The 20698-nt window shown below is 44.7% G+C and overlaps 1 protein-coding gene across 2 annotated transcripts in view; it reads right to left on the bottom strand.

Moving 5' to 3' along the window:
• The window catches only part of LOC144762020 (uncharacterized), a 604519-nt gene that overhangs the window by 288562 nt on the left and 295259 nt on the right, over positions 1-20698 (bottom strand). For both annotated transcript variants that reach the window (XM_078647186.1, XM_078647185.1), the window contains exon 3: positions 4843-4986. In XM_078647186.1, coding sequence (XP_078503312.1) covers positions 4843-4986 — 144 coding nt within the window. The remainder of the gene's footprint in view (positions 1-4842; positions 4987-20698) is intronic.

Here is a 20698-nt window from a genome sequence, read left to right as displayed (position 1 = left end):
GTTGAGGGAAGCGGCGGTACCATATGCAATGCTCTACCCGGCGAAGCTAAAAGTTACTCATGAAGAACAGTCGCACTTCTTTACAGATGCGAAGTCTGCACTGAAATTCGCGAAGCATGTCTGTAAGCTGAAGCCACGACGGCAGCGGGCCGAGGATGATCCGGCGGCATCAGGGCTGGATGACGCTGACTAGAGACAGGATACTACATAAGATCGCTCGCTACGCATGTCAGAGCGTACATGCGGACCCTGCCTTAGACATTATGTTGTTTTGCCACGGCTGAGAGGGTTGGCCGGGAGGAGGGTGCAGATGTCGGTCCAATTCGAATGCTCTGTGCGAGTTCTGAGAGGGGATTGCAATTTGTGGATTATAATGTTCTTCAGCATTGGTCCTGACGGGGTTTGGTGGCAATAGCTTCGGCGGCCGCACCCTGGTGCGTGTACACGCTGCTGTACCTCTTCCCTGAGAGGGCATCACCCAAATGGTAGTAGTATGGCGAGGGGAGGGTGGGTATAGTTCTTGACCTGATTGGGAAGTTGGAGTGGGTGGTGGGGGGGGGAGGCCGGGTCCGGGACGTTTTTCTTTGTTTGGTTCTCTTTTGGCATTAAGTTTGGCAATATGTGCATGTCAAGGCAAGATGTTTTAGTAATGCTTCTGTTGCTCCATTGCTGCTTGCGTTGTGCCCCCTCGTGGCTCTGTGTCGAGCATAGTAATTATCGGAACTACTATTGATTGATGGCAGATAAATGTACAATGTTGACCTGGAATGTGCGCGGCCTCAATTCCCCGAAGAAGGTGAGACAGGTGATCGCGTATTTGAATAGGCATGAGATACAGCTCGCTCTGCTGCAGGAAACACATCTGACGCCACTAGCAGCATCAGGTGTGATGGGTAGGCGGGCGGGATTCCGTCTGGCTGCCTCGTACTTATCGTATGCAAGAGGTGTGATGATACTGGTCAGGAAAGGGGTTGATGTTCAAGAGCTACATACATATGTGGATGAGGAAGGGAGGTGCACAATGGTCTGTGGGAAGCTGCGAGGTGCGTTGATTACAATTGTTAACATGTATGGATCGATAGCGGATGACCCAGTATGTATAGACCGTATGTGTGGAAAGTTGCGGGAGTGGCCGTCTGCACCAATTGTCTGGGGAGGGGATCCGCACAAGAGGGAAGGTACGCATGCAACACCCACACACGGAAGCTGGTCGAGGCTTGACTATTGGCTAGTTGATGGTGAACTGATGGAATGGGTTGATGAGGCGATACCGCTGGCTCGCACACTATCGGACCATAATCCGATGAGATTGTCCTTACGTTATTCGAAAGGGGTGCATCGCCCGTTCACGTGGAGATTGCGCTCAGAGGCACTTCTTGACCCTGTATACGAGACGCCATAGTACAGTACTTTACATTGAATAAGGGCACAGTAGATCGGGCGGCAACGCTATGGGAGGCCTTTAAGGTCACCATAAGGTGAGTGTGTATGGGAACGGCAGCGGGCATACTGCGAGATATAAGACAACAAATGCAGAGAATTGAAAATGATCAGCGTGTTCTTGAAGGTGAGTATGCGTATCAGCCTGAGATACCTAAATTAGCCCGGATACAAGAATTGATCCAGGATTATGACTCCTTTGCAGAGTCGGAGATCAAATATTTATCTCGTAGACACACAGCTAGACGGTATGGCGAGGCGGGCAGGCCGGGTCGTGCGCTGGCATTTAAGATCAGAGAGCGTCATGACCAGCAACGTGTGGACAGGATAGTGGATGACTCGGAAAGGAGCACTACGCTCCGGAAGCTATCACCGACCAGTTCCGCGTGTTCTATGCGGATCTATACAGCACGAGAGGTTCACAGCCGAGAGGATTTTGATAAGTATCTAGAAGACATCGCATGCGCTTGGCTGTCCCATGTGCAGCGTAAATATCTTAGTCTCCCCATAGACGAGCAAGACATAAAACTGGCTATAGCGGCGCTGCCGAATGAGAAGGCGCCAGGGCCAGACGGGCTCTCGGTGGAATTTTATAAAAAATACGCGGACCTTCTAGTGCCACATCTGCTTGAAGTCTATGCGGAGGCACACGAAGAGGGGATGCTTCCCCCTTCATTAAGGGAGGCACTAATCGTCACCCTGCTCAAAAAAGACAAACCGGCGGACCTCTGCGAGTCGTACCGCCCACTGTCGTTAATGAACATCGATGCCAAGATTTTGGCAAAGATCCTTGCAACCAAATTACAACCACTGCTACAAGGGCTGACACTGCCTGATCAGTCGGGATTCGTCCCGGAACGATCCACCTCGCACAATCTTCGCACACTCTTCTCTGTTTCATGTCTTGGAACCTACTCCAGAAGCTGCGGCGGTAATACTAGACGCCGCAAAGGCGTTTGACTCAGTTGAATGGAGATATATGTTCCGGGTGCTATGTCGTATAGGGGTTCCCCCCAATGTTCATACAATGGATCGAAGTGCTGTACGCGGCTCCGATGGTGAGAGTAAGAGTGGGCGGGTTCACATCTGAGGCACTGAGTATCGAGCGAGGAACCAGGCAGGGTTGCCCTCTTTCGCCATTGCTGTTCGCGATTATTCTCGAACCACTGGCATGTGTCATTCGGCAGCGGCACAGGGAGACCGCATTGCAATATCGCTGTATGCGGACGACATGGTTCTTTTTGTGCGTGAGCCATCTAGATATTTGTCGCACTTGCTGCGGGAATATGTGAGGTTCGGTCTCATCTCTGGTCTGCAGATAAACTGGGAAAAGTCCTATATAATTCCGCTCACGGCTGGTACTGCACGGCCAGGACTAGAATTCCCCCTGATGTGGTCCGAGGATCCGGTTAAGTATTTGGGAGTGTGGGTACACCAGGACCCCACGGTTGTGATCAAGGAAAATTATGGCACAGCGTGCGTGAGACTGGAGGCTATGGTCGAGACCTGGATTTCGCTACCATTGTCGCTCGCGGACCGTATTGCATTAATCAAAATGGTCGTGCTACCCAGGTTTCTTTATTTATTCGTGAACGTGCCAATAGTGCTCAATATGGCATTCTTCAAGACTCTCCGCGGCCACCTATTACGACGACGAGTTCACAATGATCCATACAGCCACTCACACATTCACTGGCTCTTATGCACAGTTATTTATATATGTCAACTCTCACATGTACTGTGTTTTACATATGTACTTACTTTGACATGTAGCACTGAGATATCCATTCACTCACCAATACACTCATGCACACAGTCAACGCCCATACAGCTGTTTCCACATGCACTTTTGAACCCATACATCTAGTGAATCAACTGCTCACACATCTATGCACAGAGTCATACACCTCCCAGCCACCCACACACTCACTCAGTCTCCCATACAAATACTTGGGCAACCAATCAATAACCCATATAGCTACTGATCAACACATGCAGCAGTTTACAGAACAACAGACATAATGATGCACAAATTAAGACAGTTTAGTCACTAACCTATGCACTCAGTGAGACACATGTAATCACTCACTCATACAGTCAGTCATGCACCTACTAAATCCTTCATCCAGACACTTATACATCCACTCATTCTTCAATATGTAAGACATATTTTAACTTTACAGAAACATACAGTCACTGGATGTTGTCATCAGTGATGTCATCAGTGATGCCATTTGAGATGTCATCAGTGATGTCACTGACCATGTCATGAATGATGTAATATGTGACATGATCAGCAGTGGATTGCGGGTGCGCGATATATAGTTGGTGCAACTAACTATATATGCGAATTTCAATGGTTTTGTGTGAGTAAAATAAGGTTTTGTAAATGCTAATTCCTATCAGTGAATATATATATATATATATATATATATATATATATATATATATATATATATATACATATATATATATGTAGAGCTGTATATATATGATTTCCATATTTAATTTGTATATATTATTTCCAGGGTCCCCGCACATGGGCGGGAATATTCAGCGATTATGACTATTGATGAGGATCCCCTGGAAGAGAAAACATGTTTCCAAACTGTCGATAGCAACAGGCTTACAGAGCTTTTAACCCCGATGTTATTACAGATTAGACGTAGAAATAGAGTGACCTAGTTTTCACACTGGGGTCTGAATACCTATCTCCGACTGTCTCAAAAGTGTCTGACAATAACAACGCTCAACAGAACGCCCCAAAATAGACATGATGATGGTCTGAAACGTACAGCTAGTGGACGCCGTCACCTGGTGATGTTCTATGTGCTCACATCTCATTACCATCAGCGAATCCGAATGTGTACGATGGGGTAGAGCAAGCAAGCCAGCCTAAGCCCAAACTGATAACTGACGACCCGGAGAAGGGTGCTGCTGCTGACAAAGGTTTGGTCTTAAATGAGTGATTAACAATTCAGTACAGTTACATTACTGTGCCATTTAGCATAGATTACAAACTGGGTTCATTACAGCAGGGAACACCATCAAGCGATCATTTTTGATTATATGACAAAATATTGTATAGATTCAAAACTGTTTTGCTAAAATGAGGGATACAACTATCGTGAAACGTTCCAAACTATAACATTCCTTTCTAGCTAATCATAGATATGTTTACAAGACCCTCCCACTGAGGTCCTCTGCACCTGGCCTGAGGAGGGATGTCCGTATGGTACACAGGAAGTGGGTCTATACCATGGCCACCTCCCACAAAAGTACGCCCCAATGTATGCAGAAAAAGGACAAAAAACGTTGCACTGCTCCAATGTGTGTGCATCCTCTGGGGTCGTGTGGTGAGTGCTCTCAGCTCTGAATCCTACAAAAGAGTCTTTCACTTACCTGTGGTGATGTCTGTACATTCCTGGGTGCACACTGGGGTGCAGCACTTCTGCGTTCCCGGGCAGTCACTGTCTTGAGTACACTTTGGAGATGGCACCGGAGCGGCGCACAACTTAGATGGCGTCGGGCACACACCAGGTCTTACTGTAGGAGAGAAAGCTACAGTCATAACATTCACTAACCCACCCCCAGCTTTCTTTCTACATGTCCTTACTGGAGACATGGTGTGGTTCAAATGATTATATTAGTATTAGAAATGCTTACATATGCTAGTAACAGCAAAGTAATAATCATATTGACAGTTGACGGGTCAGTACTTGACAATAAAAGGGAATTCTGTCATTTCAATTCTCTATTCGCTGTGCCAATGTGAGGTTCAAAATGATTACAAAACATGAAAAAAGACGGGACTGGAGTGGATGGATGGTTAAGGACAAAGCATGAAGTGGTAAAGTGATTTTATTAAAGATGGAAAAATGCTGTGCAGCTAACAGGAGGTACACCAGCCGATCACAGGATCATGGATGAACACAGATGAAAACGGGTTCTTTTGAATATAGGAATCCTTTCTGATTGGATTATAGCGGCCCACTTGTAGTGCCGTGTGCAAATCCCTTTTAATAATGTATACTACAACAGAGGCAATGAAAAAGGAATGCATGCAAATGCCCTGGGGATTTTCGTGGATAACGTTACATTACATCCTACTTTTTTATACATCAGTGGTGTAATTTCAGAGGGGGACATACCATTTCCAACCAGCCATTGATCTAACTTCAAAAAAGCAATCCAGTCTATATTAGTAGACCAGGCCTTCGCCCCACAGGATCACAAGGAAAGTGGTCTGCAACTGTGAACACTGTGAGCTCGTGCATAAAGGGACTCACTGACAGCCACACTTCTCCAGCATACCGGTAGGTGATGTGGTGCTGATCTGCGACGGGGCCGCCCCGCCCTGGAAGTGATGTGGGGGAACCACATAAGCACCACGTCCACGCTTCAACATCAGATCCTTTCGTTCTGCGTTTACCGACGTGGATTCAGAGCTTGCTCTCTCAAATTCTGTCACCTGAATGAAGACATTTCCAAATCTTTCAGATGTGCAAGGAACATGTCTCCCCGCAGCTTTTAAAACCTGCAGGGATCGCCCGGGACAGACCCTCACCTTGGAGTCTGGGCTTCGCACATGACTTGAAATCGTGGAGCTACTACGCTCGGATGAATCCTATGCCATCCAGGGCAAAGAGGCCAAGCTTTACATCACTGAGAATCACAGGAATCCTCAAAAGACTCAGTCCCAGTCAAAGACGATTATGCATTCCTATTCAGGAGGTCATTGTCTTACCAGTCAAAAATAAACGATTTCCCTTTGAATATGTATGAACAAAAAAACTGATTTAAAACCGCACACTCATTCATCCAAAATTAAACCAATATTACCAAGTAGTAGTATTCAAATTTATAAACAAATATCAACTTTTATTTAAAAAGCTAAGTTTCATTAGAACACATTTAATGTAGCAATAAATATATGCGAAACAGGTTTATCCATAGAATTCTATGTTCTATATGCAAAAACAAATACACACCAAAATTGCACTGAGTTCAGATTGACAACCCTAAATAAAAACAACATTAAAATTCATATTCACATGGGGAGAATACCATAGACATTCGTTTTTGTTATTAAAAACCACAAATCATACAATAAATCATTGGTTTCACAACTATCATGAAAGTAAGTCTCTTGTTACAACCAATGTTGAGTCGATTTAGTGTAAAGACGTTTCAGCATTAAATGATCGAGACCACCTTCTTCAGGAAAAGAATAAATGTCTCCCACTAGTTGGAATCTATCCTAAAACATTTTTAAAAAAACAAAACTAATTTTCAGATTTAATACAATCTCTACATTGTAAGACAAAATATAGTTGTTCACTAGATAGAACTTAATAAATACCCCTGAAAATATATGTTTAAATATCGAGCTCGTGTGAGGCATAAGAACTCAAGGATTCATCTAAAAAGGAGCAATACATGCTTGGTACTAAACCTTTATTGTTGGCGGGTCAATCCCCATACCTTTATGTAGTAGGGTGGGGATAAAAATGGTAGGGATCATGGTTGTTGTGTGTGAGTGAGATGCATATGGGTTATCCTGAGTGTGCATAATCCCAATATCACCAAATCATGTTTAACAAGGTTTATAAACCCTTCATTGCGAGGCCCCCCCACCTCCCCTGTGCTAAGCCTTTTTTTTTGGCTATTAGGGTAGTTCGCGTTAAGACCCCTGTAACGTGTTGACCACATAAGGTATCTACGCCAAATCTGAGCCCTTTTCTTCCAACATCAAAGGGATTCTAAAGGTACCCAGGGTTTGTGGATTCTCCAGGAGGGGACCCAGAAAGTAGCCAAAATACAGCAAAATTTTGTTTTTTGGGGAAAAAAGGGAAAGAAGAGCTACAGATGAAAGCGTCTGTTTGTTTTTTTCCCTACAAATGGTATCAACAAAGGGGTTGTGGTGCTGAAATCACAATCTTCCCAGCTTTCAGGGACAAGCAGACTTTTGTCAGAAAACCACATTTTTTTACACTGTTTTAGCATTTTTATGGGACATAGCCTATTTTTGCTATTTTTTGTGCTTTCAACCTCCTTCCAGTATGAAAGAAATGATGGATCCTGGCAAGCTATGCATTTCTGAAAAGTAGACAACATGTTGAATTCAGCAATGGGTCATTTGTGTAGATCCTTCAAGGTTTTTGTATAGAAACTTACAGTTGAAAATAGAACAAATTTAAAAGAGTTACAAAAATCAGCTATTTGTGCCAACGGTTTCACCTGTAACTTCTACTAAGTATGACAGATGTTTGAAAGCAATATACCGTTACATCCACTGGACCTTTCTGGTTGTGGGGTTATATAGGAATTGTAGGTTCACCAAGAACCCGAGGATCCCAGAGCCATGAACTGAGCAGCGTCTTGCAATGGTTTTTTATTGTGTACTGGGTACATAGCAATTCATTTGGAAAAATATAAACAGGGAAAAATCGGTATGAGAGTCACATATGAATTTCTGGAATGGGAACAAAATATAGAGTTTAGAAACAATAGCTATTTGCACATCTCCGAAATTTTGAGTACCCATACCAGCATGTGAATTATAGGTCATTTTTCATAGTGACTTCTTTTTTACACATTGTCTTACATTTGGAAGGCAGAAAAGCATTGCAATCCAAGAGGTAATAATAGATGCTCAACAATTTTGTGTTCTCCTAACTCTCTTGATCAAAATGATACCTCACTTGTGTGGGTAGGTGTAGTGGCCGCAACAGGAAAGGGCCCTAAATGCTACGTGGACACACCACAATTTCACAGTGAAAACTGACCCTTTTTTTCCAAAGTGCCTAGATGTAGATTTTGACCCTAGCTCTGCCAGCACCTAGGGAAATCTAGCAAACCTATACATTTTTGAAAACTAGACACCCAGGGCAATCCAGGATGGGGTGACTTGTCTGGCTCGCACCAGGGTCTGTAACCTCAAAATTTGTAAAAAACAAAAACAAATTTTCCTCACGTTTCTGTGGTGGAAAGTTCTGGAATCTGCGTAGATCCACAAAATTCCACCCACCACGCATTCCCCAAAGTCTTACGTTAAAAATGGTACCTCACTGGTGTCGGTAGGCCTAGTGCCAGTGCCAGGAAACGACCCAAAACGCACCGTGGACACACCTCATTTTTACTGTGAAAACTGACTCTTTTTTTGCAAAGTGCCTAGCTGTGGATTTTGAAACCTAGCTCTGCCGGCACCTAGGGAAACCTAGCAAACCTATACAATTCTGAAAACTAGACACCCAGGGGAATCCAGGATGGGGTGACTTGTCTGGCTCTCACCAGATTCTGTTATCCAGAATCCCTTGTAAACCTCAAACTTTGTCAAAAAAACATATTTTACTATTTTTATCTGGAGACCTGGGGGAACACTGGGTGGTAGGAAATTTGTGGATCCACGGAGATTCCAGAACTTTCCCACACAGAAATTTGAAAAAAAAGGTGATTTTCTTCAGCTAAATTTGAGGTTTGCACAGGGAATTCTGGGTCCGGAAAACGTTGGGAGACCCAGGCAAGCCCTACCTCGCTGGGCTCCCTCGGTGTCTAGTTTTCAGAAATGTGTGGGTTTGGTAGGTTTCCCAAAATGACCACCATGCCCAGAGCCAAAAACCAGGTGACTCCCCTTGCAAAACCAGATTGTTTTGTGATAGGTCATTTTGATGTCTGCTCAATACGTTTCGGGCCCTTGCTTGTCACGGGTACTTGACCCACCCACGCAAATGAGGTACCAGTTTTATCGGGAGACCTGTAGGAACACTGGGTGGTAGGAAATTTGTGGATCCATGCAGATTCCAGAACTTTCCCAAACAGAAATTTGAGAATTTTATGTTTCTCAGCTAAATTTGAGGTTTGTTGGGATTCTGAGTAGGAAAACGTTTGGGGGCCCAGGCAACCCATACTTCGCAGTACTCCCTCGGGTGTCTAGTTTTCAGAAATGTGTGGGTTTGGTAGGTTTCCCAAGATGGCCGCCAAGCACGGGGCTGAAAACTAGACACCCGGGGGAGTCTAGCGAGGTATGGCTTGCCTGGGCCCCCTAACGTTTTCCTACTCAGAATCCCCTGCAAACCTCAAATTTAGCTGAAACAAATAAAAAAATTCTCAAACTTCTTTCAGTGTGGGAAGGTTCTGGAATCACTTTGAATCACAAAGAGAGCGAGGAACTAGGGTAGCTAGTTCACTTCCCTATGGGATATGTAGTAATCAAAAGGTGCTAGCTACTTGCATAATGTTGGTGTTGTATGTGTCTTATTGGTAAAACCTATTGGTTTTTTAGAAAGCCCTCACCCACCAACCTAGTTGGTGGTATGCTTCATCATCGGGCCCCAGCCTTGTTTTTAACTCTGCCTAGGGCCCACTAATATATTACCCGTTTGGGACCTCTGGGACAGCATTTTAACCCCACTCTAAACACCTTCACTGCACACTCGCCTAACACAACCTGCTCCGCTGTAATCAGGCCTCGTAGCACACCTGAGGCACACTAGGTGCCTCGGGTGGGGCCCGATGATGAAGGATGCCACCAACTAGGTTGGAGGGTGAGGGATTTCTAAAAAACCAATAGGTTTTCCCAATAAGACACATAGAACACCAATATTATCCAAGTAGCTTGCTCCTTTTGATTACTACAAGGTTCTGGACTCTTCATGGACCCACAAATTTCCTACCACCCAGCGTTCCCCTAGTTCTCCTGGTAAAAATAGTACCTCACTCGTGTGGGTGGGTCAAGTACCCACGACAGGCAAGGGCCCAAAACGTACTGAGGAGACATCAAAATTACCTATCACAAAACAACCTGGTTTTGCAAGGGGGGTCACCTGGGTTTTTTGGCCTGGACTCGGCGGCCATCTTGGGAAACTACCAAACCAACATATCTCTAAAAACTAGACACCCAGGGGAGTCTAGCGAGGTATGGCATGCATGGATCCCCCAATGTTTTCCTACCCAGAATCCCCTGAAAACCTCAAATTTAGCTTTTAAAAAACGCATTTTCCACATATTGTTGGGTGGAATAACCGTGCCGGCACAAATGTCCTACCCCACAGCGTTTCCCTCAGTCTCCCGAGTAAAATGATACTGACAGAAAGACTGTCGCTATTAGTTTGGGGGCATTGGAATGCCCACTCTGGGCAGCCCCCACGCATAAAAAACGCCAGCGTAATCGCTGGCGCATATTGTGCTCTCTGACGCACCCTAGGGGGCGGATATGGGGCAACTGCCACAATCTTTCTCCTGGTGGGGCAGAAGACTGTGGCATTTTTGGGGGTGTGGTGGGGCATTGGCATGCTCATTCTGGGCAGCCCACACCCCTTAATTAAAAAAAATATTCCCTGATTCCTATTGGTCTTTCTGCTTCCCCTGAGAGGCAGATAAGGGGCTTTTGCAATTTTTTTAGGGGATGCGGCATTTGAAAACCCATTCTGGGTGGCCGCGACCTCTACGTATATGGAAAAAAAAATCCCTGGTACCTTGTGGGCTTTCTGCCCCCCGGGGAGAGGGAGCAGATCAGGGGCTACTGCCCCATCTGCCTTAAGGGGAGGGGGCAGAAAGACTGGTCTTTTTTAGGGGCTGGGGGCATTGGCATTCCCATTCTGGGCAGCCCCCGCCCCGAACTTTGAAGAAAAAAAATCCCTGGTGCCTAGTGGGCTAGAAAGACTACAATTTTTTTTTGGGGGGGGGGGGGGTGTATTGGCATGCCCATTCTGGGCAGCCCCCACCATTATGTATATATAAAAATAAAAAGGACCCTGGGGCCTAGTGGGATTTCTACTCCCCCCAGGGGCAGATCAGGGGCTATTACCCCCTGCTGCTGCCTCCTGGGGGGCAGAAAGTATTGTGCCTTCTTTGGGGGGTAGGGTGGGGGACTTGGTATACCCATTCTGGGCAGCCCCCACCCCTGGCATGTAAAAACAAATCCCTGGCGCCTAAGGTGCTTTCTTTCCCCCGGGGCAGATTGGGGGCTATCTCCCCCATCTGCCCCCCGGGAGGCAGAAAGGTTATCTGCCATAATTTTATAGGGGGGGAGAAAAGGCCCTTGCCCAAGGGGCCGCTCCCCCTTCCTTGGTCGCTAGTGGGTGGATTCTCCCCTTTCCAACGATACCTCTCCCATGTTTTTCAATGCTCGGGGGGCTGAGATAGCACCAAAACCGTGAGACTAAAACTAAGTTTCAGTTTCGTTTTCATTGTAATGACAACAGAATGCCATGCGCACGATCGACATTACAATGAAAACAGACACAATCCTTTGGGAGGTTGGGGAAGCTCTTCCCCATCTCCCAAAGCAAAAAAAAACAAAACAAGCATTGGAAATGCAATAGGTCTCGCATTAGAAATGTTGGAGCTATTGGTCTTGTAAATGACAAATATTTTATTTATGTGTTGGTTTTTAAAATAGCTAAATGGATAGCTTTGTCATTTACAGTTCCAATAGTTATAACTTACGCGAATGTGACACCTATAGCATTTGGAATGCAACATGTTTTGTATTAACGTGACTTAGATGGCAGCTCTGGTCGTTAGGCCACATCTCTAGAGAGCACGAGAGTGCAGCAGGGGAGAGAAGCACAGAGAGGGAGCAGAGAGTGCAGCAAGGAAGAGAAGCACGGAGAGGGAGCCCAAGAGTGAAGCAAGGGTGAGATGCACGGACAGGGAGCCTGAGAGTGCAGCAGGGGACAGAAGCATGGAGAGGGAGACAGAGTGTATCAGGGGCGAGAAGTACGGACAGGGAGCCCAAGAGCGAAGCAAGAGAGAGAAGCAGGAGAGGGAGTCTGAGAGTATAGAAAGGGAGAGAGTGGAGTATAGAAAGGGAGAAGATGAGTTTGGGAGAGAGGCATGAGAGGTGGAAGGCAGAGCAATGGAGATAGACCTGGGAAAGGAGTAACCATGGGGGAGATGAAGATGAGAATAACCACTTCCATGCTCATGAATAAACGAGTGATTTTCGCACAATACATGTAATTTTTGAAAAAGTAACAATACTGTGCGAATCAGATTTAGCTTGTGTAAAAATAGCAGTCTTTTTAATTATATCATCAGCAAGCGGTGTGTTGTAAATATGGCGCTGCAGAATTCTTTTGCCAGCACTCTTCTTTGTTACACACTTGATAGCAATTACTAGGCAGTTCTGGAAAGCTTGGGAGCTTTAAAAATAATAGGTGTGTCTTTAGTTTGTTTATTGTGTGGAAGAGCCTTTGTTTATCGCTGCTGATGTCTATGATCTCACCAGAGGGATTGTTATCTGGATTCCAGGTCTCGAGTCTTGCCTTTTTATTACAAATTATTGTTATTTGGTTCATTAGTCCAATCCAGTAGCATGGCAGAGCCTCGTAAGGGTGCAGCTGATTTACATGTGCTAATTAAATGTTTTACTAGTACTCGTTTCAGCTGCGCTTTCTGTATAGGGTGCATTTAATTATGAGTCAATAGGGCGCTGATTGTTCGAGACGCTTCGATAAATTTACGTTGCGGACATTGGCCTGCTACACGCTCCACCTTTGAAACGGAAGTATGGCATGTTGTCATTGTGACAGGAATGTGCCTTTAAACTTGATAAAAAAATATAATTACCATCTTTCTCGTCACATCCTTTTGAAGCTCCAATGGCACAGGAGAAGCATAGGGAGGAGGCAGTTGTGGCCGAGGAGAGGGAGCGAAGAGCAGCTGCTCGGAATGGGAAGCAGTTAACAAGGGAGGAGTTGCAAGACATCGTGCAGAAGTAAAGGCGTGTTAACGAGCAGTGATCAGCTCTGCAAGGGGCACCAATTATGAAAAATAAAGGCATGCCTAAAGTGAAAGTGGAACTTTTAATAAAGACCTGATGTTTTTTAAAAGTGAACACATAGAGCCGCGGATACAGAAAAGGCACGCAGCCACAATTGTTTAAGTGAAAGTTCGGCATGTTGCGCTTTGAAAAAATAAAGACTGTGTTTTATAATTGTAAAAGAAAACAAGTTTAAGAAAAAAAAAAAGTACACTGGGAGGGGGAGGAGAAACACGAGAGACGGCCTGCGGCCGTCAAAGTGAAAGTACGGCCGGCGGAGGGCATTGCTGTGGGGAGGGGGGAGGAGAAATGCGACACGGCGGGCAGGGGAGGGGGCGGAACGGGGAGAGCGGCATGAGGGTGTGAAGCAGCAGGGGCCTTTGAAGTGAAGCTAAGCTTCACTTCAAAGGTGTGGGAGGAGTGCTGCTGGTGATTGACTGGCGATTTGATGATGTGCACGCGCATTTTAGGTCAATGCGCTTGCGCATTGACCTAAAAGCGCACGGGCACAGCATTAAATCGCCAGTCAATCGCCAGTCTAGGTAAAGCTTATTTAAGCCCCTATATATCTCGCTCCCGCTCAATGCGCATGCGCATTGAGATAGGTCGCGAGACCTAAAAAGGGAAATCCCTCTGGTGTTTACAGCAGAGAGATTTTTTAAATGTGTGCTCAGGGCGGAATGGTTCTGTCATGAGCACACTGGCACTTATGCTTATGTCAGAACCATTCTGTCATGAGCATAGAAGGAGTTAACATATTTATAAAAGACCTACTCATAGAAGTAAACTTAAGTTAGAATAATTGCAATTTTTATACCACCTAGATATTTAAACATATATTTTCAAGTGCATGTACGAAGTACCATCTAGTGTACAACTATATTTTGTCTTACAATGTAGAGATTGTATTACATCTGAAAATGGTTTTAATTTTTTTGTTTTTTAAATGTTTTATGATAGATTTCAACTAGTGGGAGACATCTATTCTTTTCCTGATGAAGGTGGTTTGTATTATTTAAAACCCACTGAAATGCGTCTATGCTGAAACGTCTTTACACTAAATCGACTCAACAATGGTTGTAAAAGAGACTTTCTTTTATAGTTATGGTTTAACCAATGATTTATTGTTCGATTAGTGTTTTATTTTTATAATTCTTCTTATTAATAACAACGTTTACACATTACAATTGTAGTAGCGAGCATCACTGAGATAAATGCATTTACAATGAATCATGCTTTTACATTCCTATCTCTAGCATCTAACAAATTTAAGACTATCCCTTTACTCTATGTTGTTCTCACTCTATGTACATGTCCGGGGGATGTGTCACTTGCAGGGGGTTGCACAAATATTCCCTCTGAATTCGTTCCATTTTCCTCATATTTATGACCATTTCTTGGGACAACCTTGTAACACATATATAGTCCTTTCCATTACCATGCACCAGTCCATGTCTCTCTTCCATGCAATTAATGATGGTGCTGTGTGTGCTTTCCACAATTTGGCAGTGCTCCACTTAGCCACTATCATCCCCAAGGCCACTCAGGTTTTCTCTTTACTGCTTAAGTCAGTAGGTTCCCATACATTCAGAAGACATAATTTCATATTCGGATCTATCTGCTTCCCCAGCACATCCGCCATACACTGGGTCACCTCTGCCCAATAACGTTTAATGTGGACACATTCCCAGATGATATGAATAAATGTTCCCTCTTGGCCACACCCCCTCCCACACCCGGGGTGATCTCTGTAGCCCATTTTCGCCAGAGCGGTACTTGATGGATTAGTGGTTTTCAATGACAAAAACAAATGTCTGTGGTATTCTACCTGTGTGAATATAAATTTTAATGTGTTTATTTAGGGTTGTCAATCTGAACTTAGTACAATTTTGGTGTGTATTTGAATTTTCATATAGAACATAGAATTCTATGGATGAACCTGTTTTGCACATATTTATTGCTACATTGAATGTGTTCTAATGAAACTTTCAGTTTTTTAAATAAAAGTGTATATTTCTTTATAAATTCAAATAGTACTTCTTGGTTTAATTTTGGATGAATGAGTGAGCGGTTTTAAATCAGTTTTTTGTTTATACTTATCCAAAGGGAAATTGTTTATTTTTGACTGGTTGTCAATTTGGTGCCCTGTCCCTTTGGTTAAGGGGGCCCCTCTCCTGTTGTTCTAATACAGTCATCGTCTTACTCCAAACCTTCGTGTACATCCAAGTGAAAGAAGAAATACAAGAAGTCGAAATATGGCTCCCCTTCTTCTCACAACTTTCCGCAGGAGAAGTCGTGCTGATGTCAGTTAACTCTAGGTCCTGGTCTCCCACCATGGAACAAATCCCAGAGCTAGCCCATATTCAGTCTGATTTCCTAGCGTTGGTGTAACTTATACAAGACTTCAAGGAGAACATGTTTTGCATTTTTTCTACTCTTGCAGATCTCTCTGGCACACTTTCAGGCCCCAGAGGATCCAAGAAGGCCTGCAGATGGGTTGTCCCCGATGCTGACTGGGCCTCTCGACCCTGGCTCCAGGGGCGACGCCCGCTCTGACTCCACTTCCAAGACCATCAGAGGCCCCCTGCACATTGACTCCAACAGCGGCGCCACCGATCCCAGAGAAAGAAACCATAGTGCCATGAGAGTCAAAGCAAATCGACACATTCCCAGCTCAGCTTCAACCCCATCAGACTCCAAAGGAACGCTTCCATTGCCATAACAGTTTTCTGACCCGGAGCCATACGACAATGGCAAATCGCAACTGTATGATGAGAATTCATTTTCGGTCCTCCAGGAGGCCAGTGGCCTTGACACCTCCTGGTACTTACCTCACTTCTCTACCTGGTGCCTCTACGGAGGAATTCACTTCCATTACAATGGTCATTGGATGAGCAGTAGAGGTTCTTGACCTCCAGCTACCCTTAGTGAAGGTAAAAACTATTGTCCTTACAGAGGTTCTGCAGGCAGGGCAGGCTCTCCTGTTCTTTTCTTGGACAAGAAAGACTCAGTCCTGCAGTGTTTTAAAGACAGCAACGGTATGGCACACTTATTTGACCTTGTGCCACATGTACATCAGTTTCTACATCAATATCACATCTTTCAAGGCTTCAGAAGAGACATCTAGCAGAAGCAATGCCGAAATCTGCCTCACAAGTCTTTTGAGACAGAAGTGAGGGATCTGGCCACCAGCTCATAGGCCCCCAGTGGCAATGCACCACCCAATCCCAACACCCCCTACCCCCACTGTTGCAAAACCCCTTTAGTTTTCTCTCAGCGGTGCACTGTCAGCTGGTTGGAGGCCAGATAAGGTGTTACCTCTACAGGTGGCAAAACATCACATCGGACAGATATGTGTTTCACATTGTCCAGGATGGTTACGCCCTTCACTTACTATCCACCCTTCAACACAACACCTGCACCACAACAGCTTCCAGAGGACCACTTGTCCATCTTACAGAGGGAAGTCAAAACACTCTTAGTCAAGGAAAACATAGTGAGAGTGCAGGCATGAGAGATCAGGACTGGCTGCTACTCACGCTACTTTCTGGTGCCGAAAAAGAATGGAGGACTTTGTCCTATTTTAGACTTTCATCCTCAGAATTTTTTCCTCAAAAAGGACAAATTCAAAATCCACACTCAGATCAAGTTTCTGTCTGCCCTGTATTCATATTCGGATCTATCTGCTTCCCCAGCACATCCGCCATACACTGGGTCACCTCTGCCCAATAACGTTTAATGTGGACACATTCCCAGATGATATGAATAAATGTTCCCTCTTGGCCACACCCCCTCCCACACCCGGGGTGATCTCTGTAGCCCATTTTCGCCAGAGCGGTACTTGATGGATTAGTGGTTTTCAATGACAAAAACAAATGTCTGTGGTATTCTACCTGTGTGAATATGAATTTTAATGTGTTTATTTAGGGTTGTCAATCTGAACTTAGTACAATTTTGGTGTGTATTTGAATTTTCATATAGAACATAGAATTCTATGGATGAACCTGTTTTGCACATATTTATTGCTACATTGAATGTGTTCTAATGAAACTTTCAGTTTTTTAAATAAAAGTGTATATTTCTTTATAAATTCAAATAGTACTTCTTGGTTTAATTTTGGATGAATGAGTGAGCGGTTTTAAATCAGTTTTTTTTTTTATACTTATCCAAAGGGAAATTGTTTATTTTTGACTGGTTGTCAATTTGGTGCCCTGTCCCTTTGGTTAAGGGGGCCCCTCTCCTGTTGTTCTAATACAGTCATCGTCTTACTCCAAACCTTCGTGTACATCCAAGTGAAAGAAGAAATACAAGAAGTCGAAATATGGCTCCCCTTCTTCTCACAACTTTCCGCAGGAGAAGTCGTGCTGATGTCAGTTAACTCTAGGTCCTGGTCTCCCACCATGGAACAAATCCCAGAGCTAGCCCATATTCAGTCTGATTTCCTAGCGTTGGTGTAACTTATACAAGACTTCAAGGAGATCATGTTTTGCATTTTTTCTACTCTTGCAGATCTCTCTGGCACACTTTCAGGCCCCAGAGGATCCAAGAAGGCCTGCAGATGGGTTGTCCCCGATGCTGACTGGGCCTCTCGACCCTGGCTCCAGGGGCGACGCCCGCTCTGACTCCACTTCCAAGACCATCAGAGGCCCCCTGCACATTGACTCCAACAGCGGCGCCACCGATCCCAGAGAAAGAAACCATAGTGCCATGAGAGTCAAAGCAAATCGACACATTCCCAGCTCAGCTTCAACCCCATCAGACTCCAAAGGAACGCTTCCATTGCCATAACAGTTTTCTGACCCGGAGCCATACGACAATGGCAAATCGCAACTGTATGATGAGAATTCATTTTCGGTCCTCCAGGAGGCCAGTGGCCTTGACACCTCCTGGTACTTACCTCACTTCTCTACCTGGTGCCTCTACGGAGGAATTCACTTCCATTACAATGGTCATTGGATGAGCAGTAGAGGTTCTTGACCTCCAGCTACCCTTAGTGAAGGTAAAAACTATTGTCCTTACAGAGGTTCTGCAGGCAGGGCAGGCTCTCCTGTTCTTTTCTTGGACAAGAAAGACTCAGTCCTGCAGTGTTTTAAAGACAGCAACGGTATGGCACACTTATTTGACCTTGTGCCACATGTACATCAGTTTCTACATCAATATCACATCTTTCAAGGCTTCAGAAGAGACATCTAGCAGAAGCAATGCCGAAATCTGCCTCACAAGTCTTTTGAGACAGAAGTGAGGGATCTGGCCACCAGCTCATAGGCCCCCAGTGGCAATGCACCACCCAATCCCAACACCCCCTACCCCCACTGTTGCAAAACCCCTTTAGTTTTCTCTCAGCGGTGCACTGTCAGCTGGTTGGAGGCCAGATAAGGTGTTACCTCTACAGGTGGCAAAACATCACATCGGACAGATATGTGTTTCACATTGTCCAGGATGGTTACGCCCTTCACTTACTATCCACCCTTCAACACAACACCTGCACCACAACAGCTTCCAGAGGACCACTTGTCCATCTTACAGAGGGAAGTCAAAACACTCTTAGTCAAGGAAAACATAGTGAGAGTGCAGGCATGAGAGATCAGGACTGGCTGCTACTCACGCTACTTTCTGGTGCCGAAAAAGAATGGAGGACTTTGTCCTATTTTAGACTTTCATCCTCAGAATTTTTTCCTCAAAAAGGACAAATTCAAAATCCACACTCAGATCAAGTTTCTGTCTGCCCTGTATTCAGGCAATTGGATGGTGGTGCTGGTTCAGCATGATGCCTATGTACACATCTCTGTCCTGCAGCCCCACACAAACAACCAGTGGTTTCAGGTAGGTCATGAGCACTTTCACTCTCAGTGCTCCCTTTTGGCCTTACCAGTGCATCGACGGTGTTCACAAAAGTGATAGTGGTGGAAGCTGCCTATCTTTCGAGGTTGGGAATACTGGTCTTCCCACACTTAAATGACTGGTTACTGAAGGCAGTTTGTCTCAAAAAGTCACAAACCATCTACAGACAACAGTCAACCTGTTGAAATCTCTGAGGTCTTCCATCAATGTACAGAAGTCACACCTGACTCCATCACAGAGGATCCCTTTCATTGGAGCCATGCTGGATCCGGTGCTATTTCAAACTTTTCCTCTGTCTCAACGAGTCTAGAATATTTGGGCAATTGTCATGATGTTTTAACCTTTGATCTTGATCTCAGTGAGAGCAGCTCTGAGGCTTCTTGGTCTACCACATTCTGATAGTGGACCACGTCAGGTAGCACATGCAGGCTTTGTAATAAGATTTGAAGCCGTAGTGGGCTCAGCTCCAGGGGTACCTCTCAGTTGCCATCCACGTGATGGAGGAGACTATGAAAGATCTGCAGTGGTGGATACTGAACTGCTATTGGACTGGTGGCAGACTCTTATCCCTGCCCCACTGAGAGTTAATGGTCATGATGGATGCACTGTTTCTGGGTTAAGAAGGTCATCTGGGAGAGGTGAAGCTCACAGTACTCCACGTCAGTCATTTTTATCAAGGGGGAATGGGTGCAGGTCCTCACAGACAACACCATTGCCATGTGGTACTTCAACAAGCAGGGCGGAATGGGATCATGGATCCTGTGCCAGGAGGTCCTACACCTTTGGAATTGGTTAAGTAGTTAGGGCATCTCTAAGGCCATACACATCATGGCAGCATTTGTATACGCCAGGGAGACAAACTCATCGGGAATTGCTAGCAGATCACAAATGGCAGCTACACTCATAGGTAGTGTAGAATATCTTCCAGGAATGGGAAAACCCTGACTCAATCTTTTCACCACAGCAGAGAACGTGCAATATCCAAACTTTTGCACATTAGATCTCCCAAGGCGACTCAGCCTCAGAGATGCCTTTCGGGTGGACTGGAGTGCAAGATTCCTGAACACCTTTCCGTCTCTACTTCTCCTGTCTAAAGTTCAAAAGATCAAGAATGACCAGGCCCAAATCATCCTAGTGGCTCTGGATTAGGCCAAGAGAGTGTGGTATTTCAAACATTTGGCTGCGAGCATCTGTCCACCGATCTGGCTGCCTTTTCGCAAGGATCTTCTGTTGCAACAGCAAGGCAGGGTCCTGCACAACTTACTCCACACAATTTGGAAAGGTACCCTTCCATTACACAAAGGGACAGGGTCTCAAACTTAATAAAAAAAATAAGAATCCCTTTTGTCGCACAAACATCAATTCACACCATTCGTAACTATAGATCTCAATTTTTCTTAACAAAGAGGACATTTTATCTTTTATCTATTAATGAGTCTCCACACTCTCTAAACACTGAACACTGTCTTATGTAAAAATGTCAAGTTTATTGTATATTTATATATAGAATTTTATAAAAATAACATTACATTAAAAGACTTCACCTTTGAAAATCACATGCTATTAAACATAATAATTCATCACAAATCCATCTCCAAATGGTAATCTTCTACAAATGGTTATGGATGACAATATCCTTAAATATATCAA

Source organism: Lissotriton helveticus, chromosome 6, assembly GCF_964261635.1.
Source record: "Lissotriton helveticus chromosome 6, aLisHel1.1, whole genome shotgun sequence".
NCBI classification, from domain to species: Eukaryota; Metazoa; Chordata; class Amphibia; order Caudata; family Salamandridae; genus Lissotriton; species Lissotriton helveticus.
Note: the sequence above shows the minus strand (reverse complement) of the source record. Positions and strands in the feature narration are given on the sequence as shown.